Below are 14,671 nucleotides of genomic sequence, written 5' to 3'. Positions count from 1 at the left end.
TCAGTGGGATTCCAATCTATTCAAAATTCGAATGTTTTTATATTATTTACTTTCTTCTTACACGCGGAGATTGACTCTAAGCAAAAGGAATGCACCAGGAGTTATTATGTACAGCAGAGAAAAGAGGAGCTCTTAGTGAATCCGTTTAAGTGTATCTTGACTTGTTGAGTCCAGGTTTAGCGGGCGGATTCTAGCTGGTCTAATGTGACTAAAACCTCTGACATTTTAGGCCTGAGCTCTGCCTCGTGGTTTAAGCACTTCAACGCGAGAGTAGCAACTGTGTAAGCTCCCTTTTGTGGATATTGCTTGCCTAGTTTCGTGTCCATTATGCGAAAGATATCCCGCTTATTGTCAAGGTACGGTTTAGCCCACTCCACGAGGCTGTGTATGACTTCATTATTTGAATAGTCCATTGCACGTCGTCCTGTTATTAGTTCCAGCAGTACCACGCCGAAACTGTACACATCACTTTTTGCCGTCAAGATACCTGTAGATGATGAAAATTGAGCTTTGAGAAAGTGATATAACCTGTTTGAAACTAGAGATTTGGGTTCGTGGTTTGCAGAACAAACCTGTCATGATATATTCAGGAGCTGCATATCCCCGAGAACCCATGAAAATCGACGTAGATACATTTGTATCATCATCTGCAGTAGGACCTGCTTTCGTCAAACCGATATACGAAAGCTTGGCATTATACTCCTGCATTAGTTCAGACACAATCTCAAACGGTTAAAGAGTCAAAAGAGGACCAATCCCCAAAAAAGTGGTTTGAATAGAGAATCTGGTCTGATACAGCGTCGAGTAGAATCTTAGCAGATCTAAAGTCTTTATATATCACTTGTGACTTTGCTTCATGAAGATAAGTAAGCCCTTTAGCTGCACCTACTGCCACTTTCATCCTTATTTCCCATGTAAGTGCCCCCGGACCACCTGCAAGAAACCATTGACCCGAAGCATATTGAACAGACACATATGCTTCAAAATCAAACTAAATGTTTGTTTTATTACACAGAACATACGTCTGAAAAGATGATTCTCCAAGCTTCCTCTAGGCATGAACTCATGTACTAGAATCCGTTCTTTTCCTTCGGTGCAGTACCCAATTAGTAATACAAGATTTGAGTGATTAAGTTGACCAAGATAGTTTGCTTCAGTCTGCAAAAAAATAAATAATAATAATAATCTCAACTTCAGCAAGCAAAAAAAGAGACACATCAATCAATCAGGGCAAGGGAGAAAATGAACCGGGGCTTACCAACCAATCTTTATGACCTTGAAAATCGTCAGGCTTAAGCTTCTTAATAGCAACAGCGATACCTGAACCAGGTAGTGAAGCATTGAGAGTTGTTTCATCAATCCATCCTTTGAATACGCAACCGGAATCTCCTTCACCGATTACGGTATCAGGACGAAAGTTCCTGGTTGAGTTCTTTAGTTCGTTGTAAGAGAAAGCTTTTAGGTTTTGTGATGAAAGCATCTCTCCTTCTGTCATATGCTGCGTTAGTAATGATCCTAAACTACTGTTTAGTCCTGAAGGAACTGTGGAATGGGTTGTGTTGCTCGAAACTTTCGACGCCAAGGAAGCTATAATAAATGATCGGTCAAACTCAAACAGAGCAATTTGAAAGGCTTGAGAGGAAGTACATACCTGAATTAGCATGTCGGCTGTTATCCACTTTAGATGATGAATCTAAGCAATTACCCATTTCAGATTTTTTTTAAAACTAATTTGGAGAGACAATGCAGATAAAAGCTCGTGTTCTTGTGGAACAAGCAAACAGATGATCAGGACAGGAACAGAGCCTCAGAGTAATGTCTGCTTAACCAAATATAGTCGTCGGTAATATAATGAAAAGGTTAAACAGTAAGAACGAGAGAGGAAGGACCAATGAAAGGTGAAGAAGAACAGAGGATCATAAGCAAAACAAATCATAATACAAAGTCGCCGCGTGCGTTTTGTCAGTGAGTCTTTTTAAAAAAATATTTTTTGTCAGTGAGTCTTCTTTTAAAAAAATTAATGATCTAGCAGCCTTAGGACAGGAGAGTTTTGGAAATTCGAGTTATATCCGGTTGCGTCATGCTCACGCCAGTCGCCAGTACACCCACAGGAAGGGTGGGTGGTGAACAAAAAAGTCGTGTTCCCATCTCTTTATTTTTCTTCCTACTGAAGCAGTCGGATTTAATTAGAACAATCAACCGTTTCAAATTTTGCATGCGAATGAGTTCTTGAGTAAACAAAATTTTCTTGTATATTCTATCTAAGTTAGAATTCATTAGGTTATATTCTAGAAAGATGTTCTTAGTCTCATTTAAGTTTGATCACAATTTATAATTACGATTCTATGATTTACCTTTTCTTATTTATGTGTTATATATTCTATCTGTTTATGTGTCATCACATGTTATGTCTTTTAACTTATGTTACACATACAGAAGAATAAACTTTTAATCATTCTACGGCGTTCTGCACAACGTACAATATATATTACATCCAAATTACGAAAATATGAAAACTTTCATATTTCGGTTAATATATTTTTTAAATCTACTCTAAATCTATCATAAATCTATAATAATAAATTATCTCTCACATTTTCCTTTTGTTTTTTTACCTTTTTAATATTAAAACAACTCATATTATTACTAATTTATATTAATTGATTAATTTTAGAGGTATTATGGTATTAACATGAATCTAAATCATATTTTCCTATATAATTTTTAAAAATTTTATTGAGATAAACCTAAGTTCAAAGTGTTTTTTCGATCTTTCCTAAGTTTAAAGTGTCCATTATACTATCATGAAATGAAAAATGATTTCACTCTACAACTATAAGAAGTGTGATCATTTGAACAAAATGAATAAATGATGCATGGAGAAAAATGTTAAATACAAGTGGATATGGAAATACAAGTGTGTTGATCAAAAAAAAAAGGAAATACAAGTGTGTGACCTGGATTACGCAATTAATCCACGTCATGTAACCACACGTGGAAAATCCACGTGTTTCTCGCTCCACCGACACTGTAATAAACTTCCGTTTTCACTTCAGGATTGATCTCAAATTTAACCGTAAACTAACGAATCGTCGCCGGAGTATAACCGGAGAATAATAATAAAAAAAAAAGCGATGGAAGCTCACGGATCCGGTCTCCGGCGAGTTCTGCTGCTTTCGTTCTGTGTCGCTGGGATCTGGGCTGCCTACATTTACCAAGGCGTTCTTCAGGAAACCTTGTATGTAGAAATTTCTCAAAATTCGAATCAATCAAATCTCTTTTTGTAGCTTGTTCTTAGATCCAAAAGGATTCAAATTTATATGGGTATGTGATGATTAGGTCGACGAAGAAGTTTGGGGAAGATGGGATGAGATTTGAGCACCTAGCGTTTCTCAACTTGGCTCAGAATGTAGTCTGCTTGGTTTGGTCTTATTTAAGTGAGTTTTTACCAATATACTATTTTTGTTTTATTTTATTCATTACATTAAATGTACATATAACTAAGAATGGATGAGCAGTGATTAAGCTGTGGTCCAATGGAGGAAGTGGTGGAGCTCCATGGTGGACTTACTGGAGTGCTGGTATTACTAATACTATTGGTCCTGCCATGGGCATTGAAGCTCTCAAGTATATCAGCTACCCTGCTCAGGTAAGCTTAATAATACCCTCTGTAGGTTTTTGATGATTCAGCCAAACGGATCTGGTTTTTAAAATGATTTTTTATGGCGATCTTGCTTTCTTGCAGGTTCTGGCTAAATCTTCTAAGATGATTCCAGGTGAGGTTCTTTGTAAATACCATTTAATACTTGTCAACATAACTATTAGAATCAAGATTCATCTGTATATCTTATATATGGTTTTTTTCTTCCTTTCATGTAGTTATGCTTATGGGTTCCTTAGTTTATGGCATAAGATACAGTTTGCCTGAGTATCTTTGCACCTTTCTTGTTGCGGGAGGAGTGTCCATGTTTGCTCTTCTTAAGGTAAAGCAGGTCTATAATCAGGTGCATTGGTTATGATTTGTCTCTGGAACATACTAAACTGTCTTTTTGAATGGTCTCTAGACAAGCTCGAAGACCATCAGCAAGCTTGCACATCCAAACGCCCCTCTTGGTTACGGACTTTGCTTCTTGAACCTCGCCTTTGACGGATTCACAAACGCCACCCAGGATTCCATTACCGCTAGGTTTGATTCCTGACACGATGTTATATTTCTAAACTTAACCAGTCAAGGACATCGACCTCTCTTACCCTTTTTTAAACTGAATGTAAACTACATGGATATACAGGTACCCCAAAACCAACGCGTGGGACATAATGCTGGGAATGAATCTATGGGGAACCATATACAACATGGTCTACATGTTTGGATTGCCACACGGGAGCGGATTCGAAGCTGTCCAGTTCTGCAAGCAACACCCTGAGGCAGCATGGGACATTCTCATGTACTGTCTATGCGGCGCAGTGGGACAAAACTTCATCTTCTTGACGATAAGCAGATTCGGGTCTCTAGCTAACACGACCATAACCACAACCCGGAAGTTTGTGAGCATCGTGGTATCCTCTGTTCTGAGCGGGAATCCATTGTCGTCAAAACAATGGGGATGCGTGTCAATGGTGTTTGGTGGCTTGTCTTACCAAATTTATCTGAAATGGAGGAAGCTGCAGAGAGTGCAGAAGAAGAAAAAGACTTGAAAGCTGAGAATTCTTCAAGACTTTGTTTTTTTGATTTGAGAACTTTTTTACTTTAAAAACATATAACACCAAGAGGGTCTGAAACGTAGAGAAAAGAAAAGCGTAGTCACATTAGAAATATGTAAACTAAAGCATTAGAGAAAACTTATATCAAGCCAAAATCAAAGCATGATTTCCACTCATTATATATTGTCTTTACAATCACATTTTGAAATACAATATTCTTAGGATTAACATTATATTCTCTTCTTTCACAGCTGTGAGAGAAGAGCAACAGAGACAAACAGGTAACACTCTGAAAGACTTGTTTATATCATATGTTGATAGAGATTTATGTACAAGAGATGATGAACAAAACAAATCAAGAAATCATGGGAAATTGCTCAGATGATGTATCTGACTATGACCCTTTAAGAAACAAACCAAAGAATTTTTTTTCTTAGGACAAACTGGTGCCTTCCTTTGTGGATATGGCTTCCTTATGTTTAAGTAAAAGAAAGAAATCTGAATCTGAGTATATGGCAGATTCTTGAGAGCTTTCTTTGTTGGGGGTTAGAAATGTTACCGTTAACATTCTAGGAACCAACAAAGAATTATATATTAAAGAAAGAGAAAAAAAGACCGTTGAGGAGGAAGGAATGCAGATCATGGCATGCCCGCTTCACAAAAAAACTTCCAGGCCGATATGGCTGCAGACACCTAAAGCAAAAGTGAGAAGAGAAAAAAAAAAGGACTACGTCTTCATAGAGATAAAACCGCGGTTTTAGGGATGATGATGGTTGGTTTGGTTCTACAAGCTATGTAGAAGGACTCTTTTGCAAGGGGGTGGTTGTGAAGGATTGGTACTTGAGGACTCGATCCCGAGTGTTTTTAGCAGGAAGCTCCTCTCCTGCAAAAGAAAACAGTCAGTCTTTTGAGACTCAGATGTTTGATCAAAGCCTAAGTATTCTACGAATGATGAGTGTGTGTGTGTGTGTGAGGCTTACACTTTCAGAGAACTGTGGACTTGGGATGCCATCTGCTAGAGACCTGAATAATGGCGTGACTTGAATAGGGGAGCTGAAGTTTTCTTCTCCGCCCGAGATGGGCATATTCTCATCAGGATTTTTCAGGACATCATCCGTTGATAGAAACTCCTCTCCACTTTCCTTACGTTCTGTCTGAGGATCAGGCAATGATGGTTGTGTTCTGTCACCAGACTGGTCCAGCATGATGGTTGATCCTGAACTATACTCGGAGCTAGCTGGTGAGTCATGGAGATCAGGTTGCCTAAACATCATCAAAATTAAAAGGTTATACAATCAAAACCTTTATGATGAATAAAAACATTTTGTAAAAAACTATATTCACCTCCAAGATGGGTCATTGTCTTCATAACTACTCCTCAAATCCCCTATAAGGTCCCTAAACTCCTCCAGTTGAAAATCAATGTCAGGTAATCCATATCTCAACAGATCATTTTCCTTGCCTTTATTCAGGAAATCCTGAAGAACCTGGACATATATAACAAGAGCTTTGTTATCAGGAAAGCTCATAACATTTCACTATTTTCATATGCTGAGAAGTTGTAGTTCTTGGTTTTACCTTCCAAGCATTCTCCATGCTTTGTTCCGTGTTGTCTGCACTAACTTTCTGCGCCAAGGAGGTTAAGAGTTCAGCTTGTTGCATCAGAGCTGTGACTTTAGGATCATCCTTCTTAAGAAACATCCCTTCACCACCATCACTCTCCTTCACATTACTTGTTTGATACTGTTCTTCCAAGCTATCAATACCTGTGGCATTGCGTGCCAATACCGAGAATGGAGATCTTGCCTGCTGATTCAGACAAGACTCAACTTTTCCATAGTTACTCATCTCTGTATGCTCTAGAATGTGACTTCTCCTGTATATAGTAAGCCAACAAGAACCATGAAATTGTGTGATTGGAGACTTATGTTTAGTAGATCAAAAGAATACAAAACTATACCTTGTTCTCTTGGCAATCGGAGCTTCATTATCGGCTTTTTGGGGTGTACTAATACCGTCTAAGAACAACATTCTCTTGTTGTTTGAGTTGTTCGAGTTAGCCATAGCTTCATGCTTGGCTCTCTTCTTACAAAGTGTTGTAAACCTGTTCTTCACAGCATTATCCGTTCTACAAACACAATAACAGAACACTAATGAATCACTTTGGTCCTATTATGATGACTTCAAGCACCATTTGAGCGGTTTTCTACCTGCCTGAAACCACTTTTGCTATCTCAGTCCATCTATTCCCAAACACTCTTTGTGCCTAAGAAAAACAAACACAAGAGCTTAAAGATCAGATATTAAACTCAAACACCAAATCTGAAATCTTATCCATGTAAAAATGAAGTTTATAAGTGAATTATACCTCACACAAAAGCATATCTTCTTCAGGAGACCAACCTCCTCTCTTGAAATCAGAGTTTAAATATGTATACCATCTGCAAACAAAAGATCCATAGCCATATTAAAGAAAGTAAATAAAAAAAAAAATAAGTTAAGCAGATTATAATCTTTTTCACCAACCTTCTTCTGCATTGTCTTGTGCTTTTATCCTTAAACTTTGATGCAATGATCGCCCAACTAATATCATTAAAAACACAATGGAAACAACAACAACAAACATTCTTTTTTAGAATCCCTCTCTTTAAAAACAAAAATTTTCAAAAAGTGAAAATAAAAACAGAGAAGTCAAATGAAAACAAAAACAAAGCTCTCACTTTTCAGTTCCATGAAGAGTAATCTGGTCTCTTAGTATAACATCCTCCTGCAACTCAAGAAACCCATTTCAGAAAACAGAGCAAAAAAAAAACAGAGAGATTCACAACACATGTTGTATGTGTATGTATGTGTGTATTCATCACACCTCTGCTGTCCAAGTAACAATATGACGTTCCTTCTTCTTTGAATCTTCGTTACTAATATTCTTCTTCTTTTTCTTCTTCGTATCTTCCATTTTTTCTTCTGCTCTTTCTCTCTGTAAGTTTAGTGTTTTCTTCGACGCTCCGTTGCCTTTTTATAAAAATCCAAGTCCTCCTATCGCACCCACAAGGACTTTTTCCTTAGAAAGAAAAATAAATAAAAAGGAAAAAAAACAAAACCTAATGAAAGACAAACTCTGAAAAGGAACTCACTCAAAGACTCTCTACTATATCTGCTTTATTTATTATTCTCCACTGTGAATCTGTGTTTAAACTCCTTTGATGCGAAATGTTTTACAGAGATGGAGCTACTGCATAATGATAATGGTTTCTTCCTATATATAAGAAAACACAAATATCAAGACATCGTCTGAAAAATATATATTTTTTAAAGTCATTCACGGTTCATGAACACATGGGTTTTACGTTTTACCAAATTCAAAATGCTAGTAAAAACAAAAGATATTAAATTAAAAGAAGACTTGGTTTTAAAATATTTAAAGAAAAGACTTAAAATAAAAAAATGAAAACCAACGGATGGGTGAGTAAGTGCGCGGGTATGAAGGAAAGTTTGAAAAAAAATGAATCGCTGAAACCCATGACCTTGTTCTCCATTACTGCATCCCCCTCTTCACCATTTATGTTTCCTTGTCCCTCTTTTGATTAAGACTATATGCTTAGTTTTTTCTTAAAAATATTTAAAATTTGTAGTATAAAACAAAGAAACACTTGCCATTATGTTACGGTAGTAGTGTCTAGAGTTTTGTGGAGAACATGATTGCCTTTATGGGTTTCCTACATCAATATAATGATCTTATGTGTTCCAATATGATTGATTTAAAACGATAGATAAAATGTATTATAACGTTTTAGTATACCAGATGATATTAGGACTGACATTATTAATTTGTTTCTAAAAAAGTATGGTAATGTTTTTAAAAAACAAAAGAAAAATGTATGATAACGTTTTAGTTTCAAGTACGAGTCTATGGAAAGTAATCTTTTAGTTGTTTGAAGTCCTTTAACTCTAATGCTTTCTCGTAAATTCCATCAGATATCTATCAAAGTATTTGTTTATTCTATTTTTTATTTAATAACATATAGATTCCAATTACTAAAAGAAAAGATTTTGACAATAGAAAGTAGTCAAGTGAATAGTAACACAAAATGATATATATATATATATATATAATACATTTTTAGTGAAAAGCTATGAAAATTATGAGTATATGGGGGAAAGAGACTATATAACATGTAAAAAAAATATATCTTTGATTTGGATTTGGAAAAGAAAAACAAATCATGATCGAGATTGGCAACACGTCGTTGGTGTTTTGTTAAAAAAGGGTACATGACAACTTACGTGACTCAACGGCCATTATTCATTTGGATCGGTTCTTATAGTTTCAAATTTTAAAATTTCAGAATTAATTTCTGTTTAATCTCAATGCATAAAAAGTCATGTACAATGAGCTGTTTCAATTTAATTTAGTCCCCAAACAGAAGCGCCCACCAGTCACGACGAATGCAATTAATTTTGGTAACTACTTGCTACACTGTCTTTGGTCATTTAGTGTGTGTGTGTAATTGAAATAAATAAATAATACTCCCTCTGTTTTTATAAGATTCATGTTTTAGATTTTTCACACTTATTAAGAAAAACATAAAATTTTTAGTTACCAATGCATTGTTTTTATTAATTAACAATTCCCCAAAATTTTGAACCAATAAGATTTTAGTAAATACAATTATATTTTTGGGAATATACAATTTTTCATTAATTAATGTCTTGAAAATGTAGAAAATGTATCTTTTTGAAACAATTTTTTTTTCTAAAACATGAATCTTTTAGAAATAGAGGGAGTAATTGAAATGATTATTTTTTCAAGTCACCAGCACTTTCTCCTGGATTTATCATTTTATCTACTCTTTTGAGAAAATAGTTTAGTTATAAATATAATGAACATGTTTCATAATTTCTTAGTATACAATATTAAGGAAGTCGATTATCACAGTTTCACTAACTGTTCCAGTGTTACTTTAACGAAGATGATCTCTTCCAGAATTTTTTCTGAAAAATCATTTTTTTGACAGAAAACAGAATATTTAATGATTTTATGAACTGTCGATCTTTAATTGGAAAATGAGATCCAATCAACACCATTGGCGCGTGGTGCCTTGGATTTGAGTCAGACAGCGAAGCATTTCTGACATATCACATTTTATGAACAGTTGTTGTAAGAAAAAATGTATATGTATTTTTTACTGTTGCTTAAATTCTCTTTTGTCCACACCCTTTGTGTATTTATATTCGCATTTAGTCGACTCTCTCAACTCTATAGTTTATGGTATCTTCTCAGTGTCTGTTTTGTATTTTACTTTAACAACTAGTGTAATTAAACGACGTATAGTATTGACATACGATACAAAAAGGAGACTTCTTAAAAAGGGTTTATCCAAAGTTAAACATTCTCTTTTTCTGTTAATGGAAGTCACTTTTTATAAGATTGATGTGGGTTTCTCTTGTCATAATAGTACAGAGGTTTAGTTATGATATGCGAGAGTTTTTTTTTTGTTCAGTAGTAGATTTTGGCAAGGGTTATGTTCCTTTTCCACTGTACCTAATGTATTTTTTGTTTGGTAAAAACAGCTGAAAATATTGATAATTTATTTGAAGGGCTGCTCTTCTTCCTTCCAAAGTGGCTCTGTGTAATCCATGCTGTGCATTTAGATGTTTGTATGTGCATGTAGCGTACGTGCGCGTTGTATCATTCGGCCATGTAAACAGATATATCAACGTCTGTAGAATATAAATATTTCACCAGAATGAAATACATGAAAAATAACGCGTAACTATACAACAAGACCTATTTTATTAATTAGTTATTTTAAATCACTACATAAGTACATAGGGCATATACTATTATTTATTGTATTATAGAGGCGGATGTAACAAATAAATACACCTGTCAATTATATGTTCATTCTCCAAGATTGAAGTTTTCTCGGTAGTTGACAAGTGCATATCAAAGAAAATTATTTGGTTTAGATTTTAGAACATAATATAAATATGTCTACAATTAGCTTATCAAGTTAAAAGAAGTGTTGTTTTAGACTTTAAATACCATTATATCCAGATTTGTAGCATATATTTGGAGAAATTACAAAATTTAACGTCCTCGGATCGGAGGTCATCATTTCTGAGCTCGACGTCTGTTTCCAGTATGTGGGTTATACTTTCATCTGCCTGCTTGCTCTACAAAATTAAAAGATTTGTCAATGGATCATGCAAATCACTTTGAAAAGTTTCCTTATTGCATTTTGATTCACATGTAAGTGTTTTTCAAAACATGATATATTAATCTTAAATTACTCCGAGCCAAATGCAAACACACTTTAACTATGACAGTCATTCATCTTGAAAATCACTTCATTCTAGTAACTGACTGCTTCATCCTGTTCACTCCACTACTATGATAATGACTTAATGTACATGCATCATTCACCACTATTTCTCAATGCATAATCATTCATCATCACCATCATACTATTTGTTTACGCGTAAAGGTGGATGACTAGTTAGTTGCATAAAATCGTCAAATATTTTGAAAAGGAGGGATATTGAATTGATTCTCGAGCAAAACATTGATGCATGTCAACGAATAAAAACGTACCGTACGTATATTTGCTCGTGATATCGAAATAAAACATTATATATTGTTGAATCCATACGAATAGAGATATCATCATTTACGTTGCGTACGCAGTGCAACTAATTAGGTTACCAATGTTTAGAGAATTTAGTTTGAAAATCTTGTGAAAATCAGCAAAAACTAGTCTCAAATAAATAAAGTTGTATACATAAATGTTATGGACAATGGGTCGGTGGCTTGAGAATGCACCCAACTACACAAACGATGAGAATTATAAGAAGCCAGAAAAGGACTAAAGTCTATGATAAATAATGGAACCCTATGCAAAAGCTTTCCTTTCTACTTCACATTTTACACTACAAACCCCCCATTCACTTTTTTCCCTTTATATTAATCCTACAAAGTTTAAGTCTTTATAATGTTCGATGACTTTTTTATTTTTCTTTTACTGTTAATCTTTTGTAGTATTTTTTAAAAAAAGACGAAACACATCATTTAATCGGATGCTGATTTTGTATTTGTTTGAATTGTCTCGATTCTAAGGTGTTACGTGGAACGCGTCATTTGTTCTCTCGTGTTTACAGTACATTTTTCTTTTGTAATAAACATTCTATATCAAATCAAAGTTTATGTGACAACGTTTGACATAATGGAACTAATAAGTTAAACCAAGAACCTAACGTTAAACACACAGACGGAGTTTCAATAATGTAAACCGAACGAATTAACGAAACAAACTGCATGGATTAAAGTAAAAAGTGCTTATATATACATAAAGAAAATCAAGATAAGCTAGTCATGTTGTAAGTTTGTGAGAAATACTCATATAAATGTATATATTATTCTGTTAGTAATATGAGAAAGTCGAGATCAGTTTAAATGTTGTAATTAATTTATAAATATTATACCTATTAAGGTTGATTTCTCTTGAATATATTCAAATATATGGGTTTTAAAAGGGGAGAAAGAAAAGTATTCCCTCCACAACACGGGTCGTTCTCAGTTCTTTATGCCATTTTGTGTGGCTTTTTGGATCTACTGTGATTGAGAGTGAACAGACATCTTCCATCAGCATCTACAGTCTTATTGGATCAACACCTAATGATTTTGTGTACCACCTAGTATCTGTAATATAAATAGCTCAGTGACTCAGTGTTATACCCAAGCTAATGCACCTTTACCAAATCATCATGTAGCCACAGACATAATTAAACTTAGTCAGTTATATTTTTACATCAAATATTTATTAGTTCATTTGAAAAGACAAAGACAACATTTTCAGTGTGGCATGTGTACCAGTCTAGAACCGATGTCAATACTTCTCTCAACTTTGTGATTTACTTTAGACAATAAACCTCTGAATCATTTCGTTTTATTGCAACATCCCAAAATTCATTTATCTGATTAACAGACATGCCTTGGTATCACGAGCACAAGAATCACTAAGAAGTTAAATTTGAATTTCATATTCTAAACAGATAAAAGAAAAAGAGAGATAACTTTCTAATACATACAAACCTTTAAAGTACGTTCAAATAAGTGATTGATCACTTATGGGTCCATTATAGTACAATAATACAATTAAATGAGCTAAGACCTAAGAGACATTGAAATTAATAAAATAATATAAACACGTTACCGCTTCCAAATTATGGTGGATTTATATTGAAGGTATTACAATTTACAAGAGTATGGGAAGGGGTCCAGTTAGAAAAAACGAGATTGAATGAAAGAAAATTTTCAAGGCTATGGCCAACCCTATGCGGACTTTGCAGCAAATATTTTTGACTAAGTCCCTGACAATATCGCCATTGGAAAATACATATTTACAGATAAAAGATAAATCATATATGTATACACAATATATTATTTAGCTTTGTTTCGAAAGAGTAGTTCCATCCTTATCCTCATCATGAAAGCAACATTACAATGTATATGGTCTACTTAGCATGCATCAAAAGAAAAAGAATTGAGCAGTGGTATCTCATTTTTCAAGTTCTTACTAGCTAATAGATTTAAATCATTATTTTCTTTTGCTTCTTTACATGAATTAAGCCATTATGTCTAGGTACCAATAACTTGTTAAGACCGTTTTACTGGCTAATATATTACGTAAATATTTAAACTTTAGTTTGTTTTTCGTCGAGCATTATATATTATTATATTATATATAAAACGTGAAATCTTCGCTAGCAGATAAGCCACAACATTATGTTTTTTTTTTTGTCAAAGCCACACATTGGCTTTATATATCTAATTTTGTAAGATATATTGAGTGAGTGTATAGATATTTTATACCTATGCCGTTTCAGAAGCTTAGGTATGGTTTAAATTATTTGGTTCAACTGCCGTTTCAGAAGCATAAGTTTCTTACCTCGAAGGTTGTGTACACGTGCTTTTATTAGTTACAATTTAGCAATTTAACGGAAAATAGGATATAAACTATATTCAATATATTTTACTGTTTTTTCTTAAATAAAATAGTTCCTTAATAGAGTTCGCTGCACGTATTCTAATAATTAGACGAACTAATCGCTGGCTGCCCAACAATGCAAAAACCAGTTTAAACTTGGTCAGAAATACAGTTTTTATAAAAATAGTGGGATCCACCTCTTAAAAACCAAGTTAAAAACCACCATTAATGATGCTCTTAGAATCTATTCTGATATATTTAAATATAATTCTACAAAATATAGAGCAGAAATAGAGAAATTGTATTTCATCTTCTAAATATAGGAAATAATATAAATAAAATATTTATGAAAAAATAAGGGTTGAAATGAAGTAGATTTACTTCTGAATGATATTATAATGGTAATATAGAGATGAGTTGAAACTTTTGTAAGGATAAATTAAATTTTGCTCTGATAAGTTTTCCAATTTTATATTTTTGGTATTTTTCTTGATTTATTTTTGTTCTTACTTCTATGATTTTTTCTATTATATGTACAAGAATTATTTAAAAGTAAAATGGTGATTTAAGTAATTTTTTTGATTAAGTGAATATGGTGACTACAAATATGTAAGTATCTCGATTGTGTGGACAACAACACTAGCATATATCTTGATTGAAAACACATAATCAAAAGATCAATCCACCATATATTACTAATTTAGAAACTAAACTAAACTAAGTATAAAGTGGGCATTGGTGGTGTTAGTTGTTGGAGGGAATGGCCCAAGTTCCCAAAGAGATTAATTATACTTCTAATCAGATGAAAACGTTCGTGGGGCTTTTCTTTTTTATGATCTCATCATGCCATGTGGGAGAGACCTCCAAATCACATACCACTAGGCAATAACCTCCACGTGGCTACCAACATATAAAGTATATACACGTAAAACAGATTTACGAGGAGAAAAAAGTTATTAAAACTCAGGGAAACCTACCAACTT

The 14,671-nt window shown here is 33.9% G+C and overlaps 2 protein-coding genes and 1 pseudogene across 2 annotated transcripts; 1 reads left to right on the top strand and 2 right to left on the bottom strand.

Annotated features, from left to right (window-relative positions):
* Positions 1-2,566, bottom strand: LOC108806276 (probable serine/threonine-protein kinase PBL2; annotated as a pseudogene).
* A 514-nt stretch (positions 2,567-3,080) lies between these two features.
* LOC108808994 (UDP-galactose/UDP-glucose transporter 3) lies at positions 3,081-4,877 on the top strand. Its single transcript, XM_018581114.2, has 7 exons — positions 3,081-3,238; positions 3,340-3,437; positions 3,519-3,649; positions 3,746-3,776; positions 3,880-3,983; positions 4,065-4,186; positions 4,290-4,877. The coding sequence occupies exons 1-7, from the start codon at positions 3,135-3,137 to the stop codon at positions 4,693-4,695; spliced, it is 996 nt and encodes a 331-aa protein (XP_018436616.1). The 5' UTR covers positions 3,081-3,134; the 3' UTR covers positions 4,696-4,877.
* A 106-nt stretch (positions 4,878-4,983) lies between these two features.
* On the bottom strand, positions 4,984-7,913 carry LOC108808987 (transcription factor MYB124). The gene is made up of 10 exons (XM_018581101.2): positions 7,568-7,913; positions 7,422-7,468; positions 7,228-7,284; positions 7,070-7,142; positions 6,912-6,967; positions 6,662-6,829; positions 6,280-6,577; positions 6,046-6,188; positions 5,682-5,964; positions 4,984-5,584 (listed from the first exon to the last, which is right to left on the bottom strand). Exons 1-10 carry the CDS (start codon positions 7,655-7,657, stop codon positions 5,486-5,488), a joined length of 1,314 nt encoding a protein of 437 aa, XP_018436603.1. The 5' UTR covers positions 7,658-7,913; the 3' UTR covers positions 4,984-5,485.
* Positions 7,914-14,671: the final 6,758 nt, after the last annotated feature.

The sequence above is a fragment of the Raphanus sativus genome, chromosome 1, assembly GCF_000801105.2.
Source record: "Raphanus sativus cultivar WK10039 chromosome 1, ASM80110v3, whole genome shotgun sequence".
Classification (NCBI taxonomy): domain Eukaryota; kingdom Viridiplantae; phylum Streptophyta; class Magnoliopsida; order Brassicales; family Brassicaceae; genus Raphanus; species Raphanus sativus.
This window is presented reverse-complemented; position numbering and strand designations above follow the sequence as displayed.